This window comes from Temnothorax curvispinosus, unplaced genomic scaffold (assembly GCF_003070985.1).
Source record: "Temnothorax curvispinosus isolate PA1 unplaced genomic scaffold, ASM307098v1 QBEX01000525.1, whole genome shotgun sequence".
Lineage (NCBI taxonomy): Eukaryota > Metazoa > Arthropoda > Insecta > Hymenoptera > Formicidae > Temnothorax > Temnothorax curvispinosus.
In genome coordinates this window covers 2,235,470-2,260,572 of record NW_020210305.1, presented here as the reverse complement: position 1 = coordinate 2,260,572, position 25,103 = coordinate 2,235,470, and the positions used below count along the sequence as shown (strand labels likewise).

General features: G+C 41.2%; 1 protein-coding gene and 1 long non-coding RNA gene across 3 annotated transcripts in view; one reads left to right on the top strand and one right to left on the bottom strand.

The window, feature by feature from the left end:
- The window catches only part of LOC112454691 (cell adhesion molecule 2-like), an 82,980-nt gene extending 76,994 nt beyond the window's left edge, over positions 1 to 5,986 (top strand). For both annotated transcript variants that reach the window (XM_025016210.1, XM_025016219.1), the window contains exon 9: positions 943 to 5,986. In XM_025016210.1, coding sequence (XP_024871978.1) covers positions 943 to 1,025 — 83 coding nt within the window. In that variant the 3' untranslated portion in view covers positions 1,026 to 5,986. The remainder of the gene's footprint in view (positions 1 to 942) is intronic.
- Positions 1 to 25,103, bottom strand: part of LOC112454707 — a 218,199-nt gene that overhangs the window by 97,201 nt on the left and 95,895 nt on the right. The gene's annotated exons all lie outside the window — the stretch shown is intronic.

Below are 25,103 nucleotides of genomic sequence, written 5' to 3'. Positions count from 1 at the left end.
GTATCCGAAAGTTACACACGTTTCAGCTAAACTACCGTTCCTCCAAAGAAAACTAGCTTATCGAGTTATCTCAAAGTACTCGTGCGTGACGAAGGTGACGATACCAACTCCAGGCTCTTATCTGTTTTCTGTGTGTCTAGAAAAACCTATTTAAAATCCATAATTGCTATTGTACATTCTGTAAATAGATTAGATGTGCATACAAACTTACGTAAATCTTCAAATTATTCAGATTTCTTTTAGAGGTATCATGTATATTGTATATTTAAACTTCACAATTATTTTCAATGAATGTTTTCCTAACTCTGCTGCTTATATAAAAAAAACATATAAAAAATTTACATATAACTTCAGGAATTATGTAACGATATATTTCACGCTGTTTTTGCTCTAAAAAGAAATCGGGTTATCAGTACAAAATCATGATTTTGCCTGACGAACCGATTTATTTTTACATCAAAAACAGCGCGAAATAGATCGTTATATAACCCCAGATGTTATATGTAGATTCCATAATTTTTCTTTCTTTAGTCATATTATTTATTAATCACATATCAACGGAATTTGTGCGAATGAAATTTTCCTATTCACATTACAACATAATCTTCGCCTACATATCTGTAGTGCGAATAATTGAATGTCATAATTAATATTATACTGTCACTCATGTCGAAACCGTAATCTTTCTTCTACGAGACGGAAATTCAATTGTCACTAGAATGAATTAGCGCGAGTAGCAACGATGTAGCAAATAGTAAAATGTATTCGTGATAATTCTGTCGTTGACGATGAAGAGAAATTAGAGAATTTTAGTAATTTAACGTCTAACATTTTAGTAATTTAAACTGTCGCTTCCCAGCTATTTTATTAGCGATCAAAATAGATTGAAAAAAATCAAAAAAAGACTTGCGTTAACAACTTTTTCATTTCTTCATATTTCAGTTCAAGGTCTCGCCACTCTGACAACACCATCGCTATGTCTGTTGATGGCCGCAGTACTACAACGATTTCTGCTACCCGTGTAGACCCTTTCGGCACAATGAGGGCATCAAGACGACCCGAGAGGAAACAGGGACAAAGCTGATCACGGAGGAAACGAAAGGCGAGGAACGACCAACGTTTCGTGACGAAAGACAATCATATCTTAATACGAAGCGAATTGCGACGAGAAATCGGGAGATTCGCGTCAGACTTGTTGATCGTTATCGCAACGGCGAACGGCCACGCGTTCTTGCGATTTTTGCACGTCGCTGCGCCTTCTCGTTAGATTGGAGAAATCGAGTTAAATAGGCAAATCGATCCGCTCGTCGTTGATCTTAAGAGTACATCCCCCCCATCTTCCCGACACTCGTAAAATCCTAGATAGTCTAATTAACTACGGAAGAAAATACGCGATAACCAAGTGGACATCCACGATGTTCCCTCACGTGCGAGGAATCTCTTCCCTCTACGCTCGTTTATTCTGTTAGGATCGATATCTGCGTCGTTCCTCGTGAAATAGATTCAAATCGGCCGCACTCAGGAGTTCAAACTCTCGATAACGAGAAGAAACTTTTTGAACTTTCCATCTTAACGATATAAGTTGGAAAATGAACTAATTCTGCAGCCGTAAAATAAATTTGAATGAAATTTTATTAACAAATTATTACGGATTCTACGGAAATTGCCAATTGGAACGTCACTTGATATTATAACATAAAACGAAACATTGATTTCTACCTTCTTCGGAAGTTTGAACCCCGTGAATCTTTATTTTTTTTATGTATCGCTTTGTTAATAGTTTACAAAGAACGAAGTGAGAGGTGCAGTCAATCGGAATCATCGGTGAGGAATGAGATTTTACACACATCAGGAAGGTCAAAAGGAAGAAAAGTAAGTACCTAACCTCAATACCGTACCAGAAATAACACTCAGAGTTGATCAAGAATTTAAAATCCGCATCAAGAAAATTTAACGAGCTAAAAATGCACCTGGTTCAGATATGTAACGGCATGTATCGATGCCCGCAATTTTCCCGTTGAAATAATAGCATGCAAATCCTATGTTCTGTATTTTTGTTTTTCGATCTTCTCGTTTATATTTGACTTGCTTATATTATATTTTTCATAAAAATAGTTTAAAAATAATCCGAATGAAAGCACAGAAATGACGATGTATACGGAAAAAATGTCTCGGGGAAGTAGCTTTAAATAATTTCGTGCATAAAGTATTGCAAGTTTTATTTCCCATTTAATCTTCCCGTGATATAATGGCATAAAATTTTGCAATCAGGAGAAATTTATTTGAAAGCGTCTAGAATACGTTGTACCTTGAAGGGTTCGAAAACCTTCTGAGCGTGATACCACTGTCAGTGATAACGGGTGCAGCAGTTGTCGTCGGGATGCAATCGTTATCGATTATATACGTGCCGCGGCCGAGTGTAAATATATACAACATCTAGGTAGACACACGTTTTCATCGAGCCCCGTCGTAAGCTTCCTTCATTCTAATTATAACTTTTAATTGATACGTGTAATTAATATAATAAGCCAAGAAACTCGCGAATCTCCAATTGCACAAGCACTCTCCCTTTTTGCCGCGTAATACATTCTCACGCCGAAAAATCCGCTAAATGAATAAGGTAAAAAAGAAGAACCTTTACCGCTAGGGTGAACAGTAATCCCCTGAAAAGAATTGCATTTATTATCGCAGAAAAGAATATCGTTATAAAATCTTGAGAGAATTTATTCATCGTTATACAAGATATCTATAGATAACGCATGCTTCAGTTCCCATCATTATCGTTTTATATATCCATAATTCATATATATCCAAAAATTATTAAAATTTAAATTATATTTAAAATAGAAAATTTAACAATACTCCATAGTTGAAGAAATTGAAAAAAGAAATAGAATTGCGAAAAAGCATTTATATTGCAGCTTAATGTTTTATTTAAAAATATTTCGGAAAACATTTAATTATGTTATATTTAACTTTTATTGAAAAGACAGAAAATTAATTTTCGAACACTGTATACTAATTATAATTTATTTATAATTGTGCAATATTGGCTGATCGATCACGGATATGTAATATCAATGAATATTCGTAAATTCACATGTCGAAAATCACTGCCCTATAAAAAGTTAAAGGAGTCCATTGGCTTGCTGTTTGCCCTAGGCGTTTCGACACCTGCGAGATATCGTACAACGCATAAAATGCGTAACAAACATCAGTGCTGCAGCGTGCCCGAAGTGTTTATTTTTTTTTATCGCGTAAACACACACACATGTATATAAACATATATGCACGAAACGGCAGCAGCCGCCATCAACGATCGCGAGCGATCGGAAAATATGATTCATACGCGTAAGCCGATTAATTTACAAAGTTCAACGTACACAGGGCTGACGTAGATATTTATACAGGACTCTCCGCGGAAATGCGTTATTTTTTCACCCGAGATTAATAGTTGTTACATTTCCGCGTCCCACCCCGTGTTTTCACGTGTCTCGCTGGTACAGTCGTGCGTCGTATCGCGATCGACAGGTCGACGTAAATAAATAAATGTTCACGTAATAAATATAATAGCTAGATTTTCGGAGCACCGCGACCGGGACGCGGGCGTCGATAAAACCCATTATACATTCGAAGGACATCGAAGTGGACTCACGCCCGAAACTAGGACGTTTAGTCTCCTCACGAGAACATTAGATGAGAGGATATTCGCGGACTACGATTAAGATACCGCTCATTAAAGTTTAATTAGATGCGCTTCCGAGAGGACGATTCGATAAAATATTCAATTGGAATCCCGGAGGGTTGTGCGAGCGATATCGGTCTTTGCCTTCATCGCGAATACAATCATCTTCCATAATCCGCGGAAAAGCCGCTTGTAACTGTATGCGAGGCGATATCTAATAGGAAACCTTCGAAACACATTTTCGCGTATGATTTGCATTGTTAGCCTTATTATTGCAATTTTGTTTTCAAATTCCCAGTTTGTATTGAGGATTTCATGACAGATTCGGCGATACCGGTGATGAAGTGTACTGAAATGTTACAAACGCGCAGAAATGACGTTACGCTATTCGCTCTTTGTCTCGCTTTTCCTCGATGCGTTTATCGACAACAGCAGCGCGTGCAACAAATACAACCGTTAAGCTCTTCTAGTTCCGCGCTTCCCATTTCGGAATCGATAACTTCCTAGATAACAGTAGCAAGGTCTCGCGATCATGGGATTGTTCGCAGGATGCGCCGCGTTTATACGAGGAGTCGCGTGAGGCTGTAAAGAGGAATGGGAGCGTGCGCGGTCGTTCGTTTATCGCAAATTCATGTTGGAATTCCAGTATTGCACTCCGTTTGTCGGCAAATGTTAAATCGAGCACGAGCGAGACGCGTTTCGGCGGGATAAATACAATTTGCGGAGTGAAAAAAGATTGTTCTATACATGATTTTAGTGAGTTATTATAGCGCGCGTGTGGAGGGTTCTGCGTGATCAGGGTGTCTCTTTGGCATGCAAAAGACCCGCCGGAACTTAAAGGTGGGAGGTAAAGTTTCGCGTTGAGAATTTATCATTAATTCTTAGCAGCATGCTGCGTCATGGCTTAAGAAGGTAACACGTCATCATGACAGTACGAAGGTATATATACCGTATTAATTACGTATACGTATAATCGTACGTCACCGTACATTCATTTGCTCCGATTCCTTTTTTCCTGCGGTTCGTAATTACTGCCAGACATGTATTGGCGCAAATAAGTGGCTATTTAAAAGAATTTCCGATATTTTATATGGACAAGCTTTTTGGTATCCAAATAATGTGAAAAGCACTGGATTTTCTTTCAAATCATTAATACGGATTAAAAGTTTATATAAAACAGGGGATACGCATAAATAGAAATGATCGCTCCGATCGTTCTGGTTTTACGTAAATCAACAAAATTTTCACATAATTATTATTATATCGTTTATGTTTATCGGAGCAGCACTTTTTAAATAATTAATACAGTCGGACGTTTTAATACCTCATTCGGTACGAGAAATTCCACTGCAGATAGAGTGATGCTTAAATTCCGCATTACATCCACCATCGTTATTTTCGTGCTCCAATTATATCTCACTTCGCCATATAGTTAATAAACTTCGCCGGCATGGTTAACCGCACTCGACGTACAAAAACTGTACATAGCTGATACGTCTTTTCTGATTACGACAGGAGAGAACGCGAGGCCACTTTACATTTACATATTCCGGCGAGCAGGCTTTAGCTTTTCGTTTGCTTTGAAGTGTCGTTGGGCGGCAGTATGTTTTACGTCTTATCGGGGACATATCTCCGATATTTACGGCGGCGTTGGCCGAGCAAAGAATTGTACATACCCTTGTATATAACTGCGCTGTAATGTATAATAGTATAAGGGTTACTCGAAGGGGTACTGAAGGACTTCGGCATCTCGGAAGTCTCGTGTGTGATTAAACGGATGCGGGGATGTCAATCTCGCGTCCGCCAGGAAGATAACGGAAGTATTTAGCCACATTGTGAAAGTGTTCAAATGGCGTGTCTCGAGTATCGCGGGACATTGCCGCAGTACAGATAAGGAATATACGCGAGAACGCGCTAACGCGACCGTATCTTCGCTCGCGAGGCGAGACGTGTAGTTGTTAAAAGAAGAAAAAAATAAAGACGATGTACTCGGTGTTAGCTTTCAGTTGTAACGAGCTTCTGGATCACACACATACACACACACATACACACGCATACATATACACATACACACATACAGTAAAAACGCCGATGCGAAAATAAATATATGTACCTCCGTACACACCTGTGTTTTTAAAGCGGTAAACGCGCGAGAGGTTCCTCGCCGTCACGACGACGAGGAATCGAGCGCGCCGTTCCGCTCATCGAGATATCAGGAACCTACGAGAAAGATTACGTTCTTATGTGTATGGCCTAATGTATATATCTCGCGAATTTAGTAATAAATCATATTTCATTATATACCCGTGGCTTTTATTACCCCAAAAGTCCATAAATTGATATTGAAATGCGTGTAATATTGATGATTGTTAAAGCGCTGATATATACTCTTTATAATTTCAGATCGTGCGAAAGATGGGATTCCAAATCAAGATTGAAAATGCTCGGTCTTTCGTTATATTACGAAGACAGTTTAAACCGCGAATTGATATTAAAGTCGTTAATTATTATTTATTTCGCCGATAAATATGACGCGGACAAGCTGACGCTGACGCGTATGCACGAAAGTAATATTATTTTCGCTCCTCGCTAACTCCATTTTCTGAAACAATTCTGCCGGGAGAAACAAACTCATATTCGCGGGTCGTTCGAGGGCCGGCAGAGCTCGATGGAGAATAAACGCGTTGGCAAATCGTAATTCTTCGTATTCAGGAATAATAATTGGATGCAGAAAGAACAAGAAAAAGAAAGATACACGGGATGAGCCAGATAGAATTTGAAATCTCCAGCCGATGTAAACGGTTGGTCTACCGGCCGTTTCCTTGCTCGGCTGATCGTAGACCGCCGGAAAGCGATTAACGCTAACGACTCGTGCGAAACTCATGAAAGAGAGAAAGAGAAAGAGAGAGGGGGGGAGAAAGAGAGAGAGAGAGAGGGGGGCGAAGAAAGAGGAGAGGAAGGGGAGATGTATGTCGACGTTTGAATATGTATCGATGCATATTTTACCGGGCGCTATCGGAAAAGATTTTCGCGAAATCCCGAAATCCCGCAATTCGATACCGTAGCCGGCCATCGCACGGTTACGATGTCACGGCATGGCGGCTGTAATACCACGTATAATTGTAATACGGTTGCATTAACAATGGGAGTACCGCGGCTGATCACTGAACGTCGAGATATTTTCTACGCACGCACGTGCCGTAACTTCGGAAATAAGCATGAAATTAATTATCGCTCACCGGCGCTAACCGCGTTAACTGTGCTTGTTTAACATTATTATTCACCGGCGCATACCACGCTAACTGCGTTTATTTAAAGTTACGATATAAGTTATTGCATGAAGAGGTACATTATAATATCTACGCTGCCCTCTTTACATGTTTATTTAATTGTAACGTGTAAGACATATTTTATATAACTTATGTACTAAAGTACATTTAATTGTATCAGACATTCCGGACAATCGTAATGCTTGTGTAAACGTAATTCGCAATAATTTAATATCGTTGCGATTTTCACGTGCCACTACTATTGCCAAATTATATCTGTTATGAAAACCGTCGCGCCTTTCACCGACTATAACTACTACTAAGTAAATATGTTCAACGAAATTTGCAGATCTTTTCGAGCCTCGTAAATATTGACTAGTTGCCTAATCGGTTCTTGGCGTAATGGACCAAACAATTCCCACGGTATGCGTAATAAAGCAAGTCCGTGTAGATGAGCCGCCATTGGAAAATCGATAACAGGCGATGCGGACAGATACTATCTGCTGGCATGTATCCGATACAGGCATGGCTCGTGCCAGAAGCATTGATCGCGTTACCAGCACATGAATAAGCGCGCCGCGAAAGGAGGGATTATAACGAGCGGCGGACAGGAGACGAAGGGGAGACGATCGGGTCTGGGATTGAGCGGAGTGGGCGGACGCGGAAACGAGAATGTTTGAGCGCGGAACTCATCTCCACGTCCCCTTGACTTTTACAAACTCACTTTGATCCGGTTAGTATTGACACGGGTGGACAAGCTTGATTTATAAGCGAGAGTGCGCGCGACACGTCATGAGTGCATGTCTCGTAATGCACTTGACATCGCGACACGGACGATATCGCACGACGGGCCGTGATGGAAAACGAGCCCCGTCGGGTCTCGATGCTCCCTTTCGACCACGTTTAACGACCGAACATATCACTTTTGGCTCGGTAATGCGAGATAATTAATTATGCTGCCCAGCTGACACCAGCCCGGGTTAAATCCGCGGACTGTCCCCCCCCTCCGCGTTCCTCCTCCCACCCTCGCGATTTCCGCGCGTAAGCTGGCCTCCCGCCCCCCTCTTCGTTCGAAGCTGATGAGCGCGCGGGTTCAGGATCCTGCGAGGAACATAATCGCGATGCGATCGTGCGATCTTTTAATATCGAGCCGAACGCTATATTATTCCGTGACTGATATTCAAATGTCTAAGGGAAGACTTTCATGAATAAGCCTTCGAGACGTGACCTTGGCGCTTTATTGAAATTATTCCAATGCCGGATTGTCGGAACGGGGAAATCGGTATCATAATGAATTGATCGATCCATCGATATACCTGTCGGCGGCGAAGTCGTTGACCTCGGATTACTTTCCTCTAAAGTGCAGTTTCCTGTCTCATTATCGCCGAGCCAAGCCAGCGCATCGTTTACCCGTTTCTGTATTTTTTTCATTTCTTTTATTTATTTTTTTTTGTTTCTTTCCCTGCGTGAAATCTATGGAACATTTTCAGACGACCGGTGCGCGACAATTCACTGGAGATTGGGGAATTATAGCGAATTAACCCCTCCTCGTGTAAACTCGCGCATCTGTCGCGGCCAATTTAAAAGTCACGTTTCCCACGTATAATCTGCAATAAAACGGCGCGCATATGCAACACGCGGATATTTAAACAGATTATTGCCGGAAGCTTTTTGCTCGCCGCCCGGCAAATGGACAACATTTTTTATAATGCAGAAAAATAATATCATGCAGAATTTTAAGTCACGCGCCGACGAATTTATCAAATATATATACGGCAATGCTATATTTCTACGTCAAGTTTCTATATGGTACCGCGAAACGTGTGCTTGCATTAGAAGTTTAAATAATACGCTGACAAAATGGATGTTTAAAATCGACAAATAAGGAGAAAACGAAAAATCAGTGAAATCAGCAAGGTAATTCTAAATGTTTATTACGTGCGCGAAAGAGATTCTCAGATATTAATTGCAACTCATTTTTCATAAGTTTCACAAATTCATTTACAATTTGGTTCATAAATATAATAAACAAATTTCTAATCCGAATGAAAATGAGCGCGCTTTTTGTATACTAAATTGAATTTTGTAGTACATTAAAATTTTCATAATTAATCTATCTTTAGTCCGCCAGTAATTTATACCAGGATCAGATTATTCTAAAAGTTAATAGCTCGAGTGTATAATTCCTTCTTCAAGGGAAAATTTGTTGCTCTAACACCTCTTCGGTGCTTGCATATGCGGGAAAATCATGAGTAACCCTGGAACTTTCAACCGTGCAAAACATGTATCAGCGTACTCACTCCGATTCATGGCAATCGTTCACCATCTCCGGTACTTTCTTCCGCTCTCTTTCTCTCTCTCTCTCTCTCTTTTCGCCCCTTCTTCTTCTCTCTCTCTCATCTTCTTTTGAATTATAGAATGTTAAAACGAAGCAGTAAGGCGCACCTGCTTCTCACGAGAGAGAGAGAGAGAGAGAGAGAGGGGGGAGAGAGAAAGAGCGAGCATGAGAAAGGATCGATCGAAACCACTTGCGAGTTCGCATACGTCCTCGCGGAATTTCACTCCCGCTCGTATGGTGGCAACTTTGCGATTCTGTATCGACTACGTATATCGGTCTGGCTAACGAGCTGCCGCGGGAGAGAAATTGTTTCTCTACCCGTGAATACGACCGATCGATGAACGGCCCGAGGCCGAGCGCAGACCGATGCCGTTCTGAGCTTTAAGCGCGCTCGACTTGCCCGCGAACTCTTTTATCGCGGCATATTATCGAAGTGGGCTTACTATTACTTGCGCCGTTTCAACCGGCCGCGCGCGGGCTCTTGTAATTTTCTAGTAATAACTCTTATCTTTTTACATTACTCCAGGAGTGTGTTAGCCGGCTTTTTAATTGACCGATATATACCGGATACAATAATTCTCACGATACTTTTCGCTCTCGCCGTGTGATTCATTTCTGCTGTGTGCTTAATGCCTACGACATGCTTATTGTTAGTGTTTACAAGATCCGTTTCTTGAGCGTTTCTTTTAACTCCAGCACGTTTAGTTTATTTCCTCTTTCTTTCTAGTATACACACAGCTAACAAACCAATTATATATGTTTACAGAACTTTGAAATTTCTATATGTGGCATTACAAATATTTATCTCTTCTCTTCTCGCAAAATCCGATTGCTCGCTATATAAAGTTTGATCAGCTTTAAAGCATTCATAGATTTTCGATTAAGCTCTATGTTTTAAACGCGAATAAAATATTCAGTCAGCGAGGATTAGATATTAACGAAAATTATCTACCGAGAGATTAGATACATTCTCAAGCGATATGCACCGAACGTACATTCGCAATCGGCAAAATTGGCGATTTCTAAGTGGAAAGGGCGACTGTATAAGATTAAATGAATTCCTTCGTAAGATAGATTACAGTTCTATCTTTATACGTCCGATCATGCGAGGTCCAGCGACATTGCGAAAATGAGGGAGTCAATCCGGCAGCGCGAACAGTGGCTCGTTATCGGCGTCGCGGCATCAAAATTTCTCTAACGGTCGGATCGGCGCGTTGGAGGGAGAGTCCCGAGTGCAATCTCGATGACCCTTCATCCTGCCAACGTCCAGGACGCGCACCGAACGCCGGTGCCCGACGTGAGCGTCGGTCGCGTTCGCGTGGAGAGCGACGGCCGCACGTACGCGTCCGTCTGGCTGGCCGGTCCAATACGTTCTCGCTCTACTGTCACTTCATTTGCTGTCCCCTCGCCGATCACCCGTAGCTTTCACGTTCTCCCCCGCTGCGACGCGCGCGAGCTCTCAAATCCGAGGATTTCTCGACCCTCCCTGCCCCTCCTGCCACCTGTTCCATGCCCGCTGCCACCTTGGCTCGTGGTAAGGGCACGAAACTCCAAGGGTGGTCCCATTCTCGTTGCATGTTGACAGTGCATGTGACCTCCGTCGCATACACGCTACCCGACGCGTACGCGAACGGATGCGGTCACATAATCAGCACTATTGACGCCATTATGGCCCATAACGGCAACCGTACCGATGCCTCGTCGATGTCGTCGCCATTCCCCTCAAATACATGGCCCGACATCCTCGCTGCGCCATTCCCTCCACTCCGCGATTCATTTCACCGACCAAGTTTCGTATTCTCGTCGTCGAGCCTCGCCGGAGATGTACAAATAAACAGGCCGCGCCGTCTAATTGTCTTTGTCCCCGTGGGTCGATTATCCTTCGCAGTTCACTCTAATTCGTCCGCCCTGGCCCATCGGATCCAGTTTCTACCCCCTTGCTATCTCAATTTCTACTTTTCTATCTTCCTTACACTTTTTTTATCTTTATCTTACTTTATCTTTCATATTATACATCTTATCTTCACAATTTTGTAGACAAATAAATACCACGAAATATAAAAAGCTACACATATAAATGCTAAAGGCGATACTAAAAAATATTAATAATGAAATATCGATAAACCACTTCTGTCATCAATTGCAGAAGTTTCGATACCTATTTATTGTCTTTTGCGTAAGATCGAAGATGTTGCATTGCGCTTGCAATTTAACGCGCGAATTATCGTACGCGCTGCACGGTGACACGAGAACTTCCACGCGAACGGTTAGATTCACGCGCGCCCGATAAGTTTACGTGGCGCGCACTTGACTCTCCGCCGCAAAACACTAATTTCCTCGAGGCGCGCAATTTGCGCCCGCGGTATGCCCCGCGGTTATTACCACGTACCGCAAGATCACGCCACGGTTATCATATTTTTTTATTTCGTCATTACTCGTAATACAGACCTTTCGTGTCGGTTATTAAAAGCGCCCCGGAAGAACGCGCGCGCTGCGTGATACGACGCATTATCGTTTATGAAAAACCTGGTATTATCCCGATTTTATTACAAAACTAGTTGCGGCTATTTCGCTTATGAAGATTTCATATAAGCGAGCAGAGACTTGCTGGATATCGATCGGCTGTCAATTTGATGATATTAATTTAATTTTCCCATCGACTTCGTTCAACCCTTACGGGAAGATGCGCCTCTCCGGAATGAACAGTAATTACTCTCAGGGTAATTGACGTTATTGCTTTCGCAAATATGTACCGTTTTTCTACGCATAGCTTTATTTGCGTATTACTTATTTGCTACAATTTTTTAATTATCGTAAAATCGAATTTAATATTATAACATTTGGTTCTAATATTATTATTATTATCTTCTTTTTGTCTTTCTGAAATATTTTTCTTTGCTATATAATATTCATTTTTCATTCACGTAAAAATATAAATCAGGATTTGTTGTTATCACGTATATAGTTCGCAACAGTTCAGGATCTTTTTTAATTAACATGGTAGTAATTACGATTCCCGAATATATTTGTGTATCTACATAAAGGCGCATCTCTTTATAAGAAAACTCATCGCCTGGCAGTCGCGTGTGATGTGGACGTTACGCGACGAGCATTAAACTTACGGGCGCGTGTAAACAACACGATTTGACGCAGATGAGAAATGTATTGCCGGACTGAGGGTAAATATGGACGAAACTGCAATTTCACCGACGCGCGCCTAATGAAGCAGCGCTGCTCTGATGTCGCTACTTTGCGGAGCGTTGCGATTCGCGCGATCGTCCTTGTCCGAACTTCCATAACGGCGGCGACCACGTTAATTCCGTCTTTGAGCGAACGCAATATTCGTCAGGAATCCTTTCATCCGACATTTGTAAAAGAGAGCAAATTCGCGAGATGCAAATCTCTTCGTCGATCGATCTTCCAAGAACAAGCGCTCGAAAATTAAACGCATTATATCTTGTGATAAGGAAACAGGCGCTGACGGGAGAACTCGTCTCGAGTTTCAGAACGACCTCGTGGATGATTAATCATGGAAGATACGCGGAGGATTTACCGTGGGTAAATGACCCACGTCACGACAAATTAACAAAACGGTACATCTCGAATGTAAATGTCGCCGCCGAGATTCGTCCGCTGCTCTTTTGCTCCTGCCCCCACCCCTCTCCCCGCCATCTGATTAATATCAATGAACCCGGAACCTCTTTGAGAACGAAGAAGTGATAAAATTAAAAATTCGTTTTTACCTGCCCAAAGACAAACTCACGAACGAGGAATGTTAAAGTGTCATCGTGGAGCGTCACTCTATACGCGCAGAAACTTTCCCCTCGCGTTTCATGGAGTTAGAACTAGCTGTGCTTGGAATTTTTTTAGACAATTTTCCTAAAAGAGCGCGCTCAACTCTTTGACGATTTATTTCTTCCATCCATACGACTTCGAGGGCGAGCAAACTTTCGCACATCACGAGACTGCCAATAAGACTAATGATAAGCCTAGCGCGCGATATCGTACGATTTTTCTGGAATTGATCTGGAAAAAATGGCATTAAATAATGATTTTGCTCAATTTCTCCATTTAATTATTTTTGTTCTGTTTCGCATACATACTGTTAATTTAACTTTTAATCGCAATGTTCAAATTTAACTGTATATTCTTTTAATTGATTGTTGAAAAGAGATTATGTGATCCGCCAAACATAAAGTGATACATTTTTTTATTTGATATTTTTATCGAATGATATACTATCAATTTTATATTTTTCATTTTATTTCAGTTGTAATTAACTTTAATTTTATTCTACTGTCGTTAAAAACGAATGAACAATAGACCATGTCATACATGTGTAATACGGAATAAATGAAATGCCTAAAAAATACGCGCCGGTCCTGTTCTACTATTTCATTTTACCGTTATCACAGTATATAACTGACGTTAATTAATATCCCGTTTCATGAACTGCGAAGCACTGTGCTGGGCAGTACAAAATACAAAAAATGCGAATCGCTTATCAGTCAGCCAATGCATGATAGCGAGATCTGTTTAAAAAAAAAAACTTGGGACGGCTATTGTAAAAATAACTACGGCCGAGGGTATCACGTCGTAATTTCAACGCGGTAAATAACAAGTTGAGCTGGCCCGTTAATGAATCCCCAGCGAGTAAATGAACGTAAGTACTCGTTCGAAAATAGTCGGAGATCCCGCAGCGGCGTAACCATCTATTTAATTAAAGTTCGATACAACACCGGCTGATTTTCTTTTTAATATAAGCACGACTTGCTCCAGAAGAGATGATTACCGACTAGCAGAGTGCAAAATCGCTCTACGCTTTAGACGCAGTAACATAGACAACTGTGACGTTTCGCCCAAGATACTTCGTGCTCTCAAGTCAACGTCAGGGATCGCGACGGACTTATAAAAATTCCGATCGCACGCTGCGGCAGAAAACGAATCGTCCCCTAATTCGATTGCGATTACCGCGAGCCCGTATGGTTGTACTGGCAAACCACTTTGCCAATACGACCATAATCGTTCGCCATACAACCCGAAAGATTTAGAACAAGCATCGTAAATCGCCAGGGAGGAACGAACCCGCGGGGCAGGGGATGGTCTGGGCGGGGGGAGGGAGAGGGACGTACAAGGGTTAAAACCAAGCGTAAATATTGATTTTCAATTATACTATTCGTGACTTCGCGCAATGTCGCGACGTAGAAGCCCCGCGCGCACGGCAGCCTTGGCATAACATAAACCTCAATCTCAAGGTCCATCTCCGATGCGATCCGTCATTGATCTATCGAGAGCACACGGTTACATGCTGGCCTCAACGCTTAAACATGTCAATTCGGTTTAATTTAAACAATTATTTTCTCTTTGTATATGTTGACTACAAATTGGAATAATGCAGACTGGAATTATGTAATTTATCGTTAAACTATCCTGGAAGACACTGAATGATAAACCGGACTCTTAAGGAATGCCCAGAGGACCTTTCCATCCACAAGGGAAAGAAATACCAGAAGAGCCAGAGAAGATCCTTCACAGCTGTACAAAGCCGCGCACTTAAGGGTTAAACGATTGCCAATTGTCAGTTTATGTAACAAGCAAATGTGATAGTTTCATTGTATGATTGATATTAATTTGATTATCGATGATAATCAACTTATACAAGGATATTTAACTTTTAACGACCTAAAGTAAGAATTAAATGACAAACCTAAAAGGAGTCTAGAGTTTCAAGAGGAACGATACTCTTTAACAGGACCGCGGAGGATCGATATCATCGCAGAATTTAAAAATGTAAATATCCGAGTTACACACACCTCGGACGAACCGGAGGTTTGTTGTCGCCACGTCGTTATCGTTTACTTTCGAAATGTGTATATAAATACGTGTGGAATACGATAGAATTTGATGGTGAGTATCGGAAAGCGATGATACGCGAAAGAATTGAGACGTGAAGAGCTTTTACCGGAACGAGGGACATCGGGTGCGCGCGGCGCGGCGCCCGGCGCTCTGTCGGAGTCGTACGCGAACGGTTGCGCATCGGCTCTCTTTCCCCCGATTTGCCTCGCGAAATTTTGCCTCCTCGCCTCGTGGACTTTGATGGGGCGCTCCGGCGCCCGGAAAGAACTGCCGCAAAAAAGAGTGGCCGGTGGGAGAAATATCGGCTCTCTCGCATTGGGTTACTTCCGGTGAGGCGATTTTTCGAAAGAGCGAATCGAATGTAACGTGACGCGGCAAATCGGAAGGAATCGACGTGGAAACCGTTATGTCAAATCGATATTTCTACAAACGTCCTCATACGCCCAAAAAGCGGAACGCTTTTCGGAAATCGGGCGCCGCGCCCGGCATGCGCAGCGCGCGTTTCACGCAATTGCATTAAATTTCATAAGCTTTTCCGCCGTCATGATTCCGAGGTTTAAAAGCTTTAAAGCGGCGCGTGCTAGCGATAGAGAGCGGGCGAGCCGAGCCGAGCATGAGCAGCGGTCTCGTCGGCGTTTAAAGCATTCAGTCCGTGCAAACGGAACTTGTTATCGCGATCACCGTATACCCTTTTACGTCACCCGCGAGTAAATAAATATTGGTACGAGAGAGATCGGCCAAGCGTTTCGATGCGCTCTGCCACAATAACTTGCGTGTAATTTTTACCGTGACGTGGAACCTAAGTGAATTCCAGGAACGTGTGTATTTTAAAACGGACGCGACGCTGTTTCATATCGTTATGAAAGTACCTATCGTGTTTACAACTGGTATTGTTACGCAAAGTCGACGCTTGTTTACCATAATTCGCGGGTGGATATTTTCCATTTTTGATTCTGAAAGAAGAGGGTTTTGTGAACGCGGAGAAGACCATGTTTATTTCCCATTTCTTTTCTTTTTTACCATTCAAAAGCATACTTTCACCACTTGAAACCAAATGTTTCTTGAAGCAATAACATACGGAGTCTGTGCTCGGTTGAAAAACGGGGAAAATAACCGGAAGAAACGCCGTGGTAGAAAATATAGCACTCGCTATGAACGATCATTGCAGCGGAAGGGAAGAATTCGAGATCGACGATACTCTTGTACTTGGTTTTTTTGCAATAACAGGAGCAATCAAATACGTTGATTATCCCTCATCCGTTCCCGATCTCGAGGCGATGTGAAGTAAAGCGTTTCATGCAAGAAATTAAAGACCTAAGATATTGATGTATCTATTTTTATACGTTCAAATTCTATTCTTATTTGTCTAATTTAAAGTGTCAAAACGTGGCATTGATATTATTAAATTTAAAAGTTAACTAAATTTAGACTCTAAATGGATCTATCATGCTTGATATTATACTTCTTGCATATATGGCACGATTGTCAAACGTATTAATCATACTGTCGAATTAGTCAATTTCCTTGCCACGTGGAGCAATTGACTTGTCGACCGAGCATGTCATACGACTGATGTAATAGCACCCTAAGGCGTGGTGCGATCCGGGCAACCCTTAACACGATAACTCGTCATAATAATAAACGTGCACGACTAATATAAAAGCAGGCCCCCCCCCGTATTTGCGTGGTAATTAAAAGATTGGGATCGATCGGAGTAAACATTGCTCCGAACAACGATATAAATAAACGATAGATAGAAAGCATCGTTAAATTGTCAATCACATTACAACTCGTTTATAATTTGAATATTTATATAATTGAAATAATTTGAAGTTTAGCTTTCAGCGGCTGTGATATACAATAAATAACTTTAAAACACTTCGTATATTTGCAAGAATCTACATTCATAGCAGAGCTATAATGAGATATGTAAAGATTTTTGCAAGATACTATAACAGTGAATTTGTACTCCACTTATAAAATATTGATTTATGTGCGAGCTAACGGGCAATGTACAGAATTACATATACATACGTATTTTGCTTATGATTTTTTCACTATTCCATCTACCTTATACCGATACGTGTGTGAGAGGGTGTTAAATAAATGATCCAATTTCACCTTCTTTGAAACATTCAACGTCGTACATTCACGTCGCAGACGCGCGTTCTTCTCAACAGATAGCGGAAGGTTTCAGAACGCATTCTATTTAAATACTTGCCCAGGCACCATAGACGAGCGATGCCCTGCCAAAGTTGAATACTACAGTGAAACACTTCCAGCGGAGACGATTTATAAATCTAGATTCTGCACAAACCGCTTGAAGCGTTCGACCTGTCACGCGCGGAACTTCGGCGATTTATCGAGTGTCACTAGAAGACAGAGGCAACTTCGAAAAGTAAACTTATTTTAGAAAAAGTCGATGAGTCGACGCTTCGAAAATGTGCAACGTAAAAATAAGTTATATTGAGAATTTTTTTCTCGTTTATACACTCTCTCTCTCTCTCTCTCTCTCTCTCTCTCTTTCTCTTTTACATAATATTTCCTTGAATTGTATATAAAATTTATTTCCATGTATTCGTAACATTATTTAAATAAATATTTAAATAACTTGTCTGAAAAATCGTATTTAATTTTGTTACCATTTTATAAATTAATCTCTGTTTTAATCTAAAATAATTAACTAGATTAAGGAACATAAATAAATAATAATATAAAATCGCATGTAAATCCCAATATAAAAAAATTAATGATAAAAGGTTTAAAAACTTTATTTTATTAAATTTTATAAAACTAATGTCGATATAATTTACAGCGCGTCGAAAAACCTTTCCGCGAGATCGAATCGTTGCGCGTTCTCATCGATAACCCGGCATTGCTTTCTCTCCTCGATGAATTGCCCGGCAAAACTGATTTCCAAAGCATTCTTCTCTCGACTCGTACGCTCGCCGACTTTCTCGGGAAGAGGACTTGTCGCAGGTCTACGGAGTGGAGAAAGAAAGAAAGCCATGCCCGTCCGTTTCGAAACGACATTCTACGTCGGAAAACGAGAAGTGGAAGTGGACGAGGACAAAGGGAATGCTCGCGACAGAAAAAGGAAGACGGGGAAAATGAAGAAGAAGGACGAATCGGCCCGATGCTGTATAACAGATCTGACTCTCTCCGATTCTTACCCGACCGACAATCTGGTAATGCAACCTCCCCCGGGATCCGGGGGACTCTAAGTCTTCTTTTCTCGTGTCCATCTTACAAACTGCGTCGTTGAACGATAACGCGCACATGCAAATACTCCTGCAAGTGACGATCAAAGATATGAAATAACTCACCCGTTATTTTTTTTACAGACGTACCATGTCCCAGAAAGGATTGTGAAGTGCCAGTCGCAGAAGTAAAGAGAGAAAAGGACGTGGATAGAGGTTACGAGAAAAGAAAGGACCAAAATAAAAGAAGGAGAAGCGGAAGAGACGGAAGAAGGGTGGGTACGCACGTTGGGTTTCGCGCCCGAGCACGTTTGTCGGTATTACCGGAAAAAAAAGGGAAGGACAAGAAAGCATTAATTAATTCGTACGCCCCTTAATTGCTGCCGACGGGATTAAAACGAGCCCGCAATTAACGCGCGATTCCATTAGAATCCTCAGCCGTAAAATTCTTTGCCGCTCAATGCTTCCGCTGGATGCGATCGAGACTCTCCTAAATCGTTGGCCGTCCGCGGGCTCGATCTTCAGAAAAAGTCGAATTGCTTCCAACTTCGCACGGAAGTCGATTCCCGATGTAGACGCATCGTACTGTGTGCATTCTAGCAGAAGCCTGGCGCCGATTTCATCGCGATCCAATTTACTCTCCCCCAAAAAATCTCTATTCCGTTTTTCTCGAAAAATTCCGGCAACACAAGATCGATACACGATACATTTCAAAATATTCGACAAATAGAAAATTCAACTAAGAAAAGCTGGTCTCACAAAAAAACTGGCTCCGTACACTGATAGTTTCGCGAATACGTTTACAGTTCTGAAGTATAGTAAATCGGGAAAAGAATGCCTTAGAAATTTATTTTGAAAATATATGAAGTAATTATGTATGAGAATGATCAAGCATATAGAGTGAGAGAAGAATTAATTCACGCAAAAAGACAAATTAAAATAACGATTGATGACGATAAAGAGTTTTGGTGTTCGCTTCAGGGAAATATTTAAAATTTTACTAAAATCAATATATCGCGTCAATTTACATCCGATTGCAATTCAAATTGTCGAAAAACTGGATTTATTTTTTTCAAAATAATCGACGCAAATATATATAAATACACACACACACACACAACTATAAACTTTTCATTTTTTCCAAAATATTGTGCGCAATCTGTCGCGAGACCATTGACGTCAACATTTTTTTTCCATTCGGCGCTCTATCTGCCTCTGTCCAGGTTGCGTCTCTAAGTAAATTTGAATACAAATGTATCCACCAGCCGCGCCGAAATAATGTCGTTAATTACTCGTCGAAAACCAGGCTGCGCCGGCGGTCCATTCGTCAATTCCACGCTCACAATACGCATTGGATACTGCAGCTAGCGCAGCGATAGCTGTGATCGATCGTATCGTATCGAATGATCACGTGGCGGACTATGGTGTATGTGAATACTTTCGCGTGCGTGCGTCGATGCACGCACACACGTCGGCAAACGGTATCCATGTATCATCGCGGCACGACCAAAAACACTACGCGACGCGGCCGGCGAGAGAGCGGCCCGACATACACAGGCATTCCCTAATGAACTTTCCAATTAAAAGGGGAAAATGATAACGGACACTATCACAGCTTAATCGACACACAGAGAATGCGTCGTTTTACACGTGAATTTCGTGAAAGCAACAATTTGTTCAATTTAGGTAGCAATCAAGGTATAAAGGGAACATCTCAGGGAAACTAGGATCGATTACATCGAATAATGAGAAATGTATTTTCTCCCTCCTTCTCTCTCTCTCTCTCTCTCTCTCTCTCTCTCTCTCTCTCTCTCTCTCTCTCTCTCTCTCATATTTTAAAGAGGACATAATAATACATAAAATAACACAAGTAAACATTGTTTTCATTCACTCACAGCCTGCAGCTTCTATTTATATTATTAGCTATATTTATTAAATCAAATAATAAAGTAAAGAACTAGAAATGATCTAGCATCGTGTAACATTCTAAACAGCATTCAAAAGTAATTTGTATAATATCAACAGCAAATTCTGATCTTTCTTTAATCATGTGATGCAATTATATTTGAAAAGAGAAAGATAAAAGCCAATTAATGTACGTGGTGATATCAAGTTTATTTAAAGATGACAATGGACGCCAAATGGCGATCGGGGGTGCGTCGTGACCACATATACTTTACTTCCTTTATCTTCTTTTTATGATACTCTGACCATATTTCTCTGGGGCGGTTCTCGGCGCCGCCACCATCCCCGAGGACCTACCAGGACGCAGGATCTCTCGTAGGTGTTCACCGCCTCGCGGCTCGACGCGCGTAAAAACAGACAAGAAAGATATTCCTTTAGGGAACTTCGGGAACGTCGAGCCGAGAAGGCTACGTCGGCACGAGAGGAAACGGAGACGTAAATAACGATAGAATTCAGAGAGGAAAGAAAGAAGCACAAGGGAACGAGACGGATGCGACGTAACGGTGGCGAAATAGCTGCATGCACAAAAAGAATACGTTTATTCAGAATATCCCTGATATATGCGATAAAATGACGATTCTTAAGCGAACGCTCATCAAAAACGCGAATTTAGATCGTCTCAAGTAATTTAATTACAAATTATATCTTTTAAAATATCAAAAGGTATTAATTATTTTAATCAATTTCGAGATTCTCTAGAATTTTGCAACGCATAATTCCAATACTTGGTGTCAAGTCTGTTATCAAAGCGCATTTCTATTTCGAGATCAATTCTAATTCTCAATCTCATAAAAAAACCTTCACATATTCTAGTTACATAAAAAGAATTCACGGTATTCGGATTTTTCTCTTAACAAATGAAAGGTAGATAAGGATCAAAAGGTTCAGAAAGAAGTGGACGAACGAATCCGATTTTCGATAATACGGCTTCGTTTTTCCACGATTACGAGAATTCCCGTACGAATAACGATCGACGTATTAAAGGTCGAAAACTACTTGACCCCGGTAGCAGACAGGCCGAAAATATCGATTATCCGATGACCCACTTGAAGGAGAATTATTACCCGAGTAACGCCGCCAACCTTCATTACGAGCTGTTTTCTTCGAGCGGCGCAATTCGCAATCGGCACTTCCGTTTACCACACCACACCATCGCGCGCCACACGGTCGGCATCGCCACCACTACTTCCACCACCGACACCGACACCGATACCAGCCACTGCCACCGACGCCGTAACCACCAGCGATGCGAGAAACGATGGAATTAAGAACAACGGTGGAAAATCAATGAGCTGTCTCTACCACCGCGAATTTACGGCGGCCCGAGTCCGATAGCTAACCAAAATCACTTTTCGTTCCACGAATCGAATAAAACGAGCCGCACTTGCTCGATTTTTCGCGACACCCGACCGGCACTACACGATTTATAAGGTGCTCGCCAATAGACTTTGGTTTACCATCCGACCCGAATTGCATTCGAATAAAATTAATGACCCGTGCCGCACAGAATGTATGAGCGAAGGTCGCGTTCCCGTACGCAGGAAACATTCCAGGCACATGGAAAAAAACGTCGAGGACGAGACGTCACGTTGGCGTCGCTTCGCTCTTGCGCGCCTTATCACTAATCATTCCACGATCCGCTTTGGTGTTTTGTTAGTTGATACTTATCTTCCTGTACAATGACATTTTCGCAAAATACTATGTACATTTACTTTACTATGCAACGCCATGAGAATGCATTAGCATTAAATATTCTCCAGACATCTTCGCGTAGCGCGGTCACGACTTGCACCCTTGCAATTATTTATTTGGCTCCCAACGTTTACTGTAACGTTTCGTTTACTTCCATGCTCGCATATTTATTCTTGCATGTCTAAGGGCTCCTAAGAAACGCAATCTTATATCGGATAAAATTATTTAATCGCATCCAATTCATCCCATCGTCCACTTATCTGATCGCGAAATAATATTATGTCAGCGTGCTTTGTTACTCTGTATGTTAATTTCTGCGGCAAGAATTAATTACTCGTTATTTGCATATGGATAGTACGCGATACCGAACTGCTTTAGCATACGATTGCGCGTTTCTACTGTTTTAATCAGTCACTTTAATTACGTAACGAAATATTGTATATCGCGCGATGTGATAAATCGCTCGCTTTATCCGTCGATCTTCTCTGTCGATTCATCCCATTATCCCGCACGTCACGGGATAATCTCTGCATACACTCGAAGCGACGTCACATCCCGAGATAAACGTCGATCGGTTGTCTGATATTCCACAGTGTATTTTATATCGACAGAACGTACGCCTGAGATATCTGCGCGAAAATTATTTGTTTCTCAATACGGTAAACTTCTTAATTAAGTCGAGACGCCTTATCATCGTGTCTCTCTCTCTCTTGGATTTTACGACCGCTCTTGTCGAAACGAAGAGAGCAATTAACGCGCTAACGAGTCTTCCGTTAAATGTGTTCCCCGTGCGCTCACCTTTTTCGCTTGCCTCAATTTTAACTGTCTTCGACGGATAAAACCGACTGGGAATAAAGCACGCGCACGCCAGTGTGTGCACTAATAAAAAAGTTATCTATAAAAAATAGATTAGTTTAAGTTGTATTATCGTGGTATTTGAGAAATGCTGGTAAACTAATTGTAAGTTGAAACGTATTATCTATTATTACTTTATGATTTTGACGTATTAATACGTCATTAATTGATCATTAATTACCTCATATAAAATCAGTGATTTTCTTTTATAAATTAAATTTTGAATCTATAAATTGAAAATAAGAATTAAAAGTTAAATATTAATTATCTTGATAAATAATAAAGTAATTTAAATATACTCCGCCGTGTAAATATATCAAAGATTCCTTGAAATCTTTACTTTAAAGTTCAAATTATCCGTTCAGTATATTATATATAAAATGCACTTACATAATAGAATTTTTCTGAATAGACTAGACAAACCAGCACAGCTATTTCCAGATATCAAACTGGCGATGAGCAATTTAATTACTTGACACATACACATATTTTTATTATATTCTTTTGCAAAATATTAAATTTTATTATTTTAAATATTACATTAATATTTCATATATCTAAACGGACGAGATTCGATGGGATGGAAGTGCAATCGAACACAGCTATTTCACATATCATATTTGTCATGTAACAGTCATATATGTATATACATATTTTTTCTGGTATCTTTTTTCATATAAATGTATCATATTCTTTTTTATTTGAAATATTAAATTCGCCCGTAAATAAATGATACACTCAATAGAATAAAAAAGTACAACCAACATAGCTATATTTCACATATTACATTCGTGATTAATCTCTCGATAACTACATATCTTCTGCAATATTTTTTTTCATCAACATTCTCATATTTCCTGTTTTATTTTATAGAATAAATAAGAACTTTATCTGTATAAATAAATATAACGGATAAACAAACGATAAATAAATACTTCTCATAAATAAATAACGCGTCGCGAGACATCAGACAATCGACTGCTAACTTCTTGCGACTTTCGATCGAGAAACACATTTACGTTCAGTTCGTGGAGTGCAGTTCTTCTAGCTTTTCCGCGAGAGGAGAAACTATCGTACTTGGAACTTAACGAGAAGCTGTTAATGTCACGTCGCAAATGGGGTTGCATTCACCGTGCATTCGCCGCGCATACGTAGGAATAAACAATCCCTAGTTGCCTGTCGATCGGTTTTCTCCCTGTCCCTCTCTGCCCCCTCCTCCCCCCTCTCTCTCTCTCTCTGTCTTCCTCCCTCTTCCTATCGTGCGATGATTAGCCCGGGGAACAGGTACGTTTTATGCATCCCCCAACCCCGTGTGAATATTTACGGCCCTTTCTAAGAAGGGCGAACAGAACTTCGGAGTGCCACGAGAGACGCTATCGGATTCCCGAGTAATAGAGAAGCCGTCTTGGTAAATGTACGCGCCTTCGGAAACTCCGTAACGCGATAACCCCGATCTCGCGGCCTTCCTCAACCTCGCGGAAAATTCGGGGCACACTTTAATCGCATTATACAAATTTCGCGCGACACCGAACGGCATCAAAGTGCATTCGCGGCGCATCTCGATGGCGAATCTCTAAACCGTTTTCTTTTCCGCTTTGCTACGCGTAGCTTTGCTATCACGAAACGGAGAGTAGTCTATATACTCTATATCATGTATCCACATTCAAAGGTTGAAAGTACTTAGCTAAGAGAAGGACATTTTTCGAGCAATATCTTAAAAGCATTGAAAAAATAATGCGCGCGTCCCAACGGCGATTTCTGACGATTCAGCTCGACGACCAACGACGCAACGATGCTTGTCACGAAATATATATCACTTGAAAATTACAGGAAATTCTATTATCCCGGTATTACTCGCGAAAAATATTGCACCGCTCATGACGAAATTCTCGATCTTTGTGCGCGTTGCATTCCTAGTGCGGAATCTTGTTCGGTTCCGATTCCGCGTACGTATATACGCGAGAGTATGTTCCTGTGTGCGCGCGGATGTATATGTCGGCCGACGCTAGGTCTCGCACATAATTCTCAGGAAAGTCAATTTTCGCATTCCCGGAAGGACGAGGGATCGTGCGATAAGAATTGCAGAATGTATTCGCGACGTTCATTCGTCCGCCCGATCGGAATTTTTCTACGATCTATGGGATCGTAAAGAGTCTGTACATATATGTATGTGTGCGCGCACGCGCGCGCGAATGAGTACGTGTGTGTGTATGCGAAGAAAGAATTACGCGCGCGCGAATCAA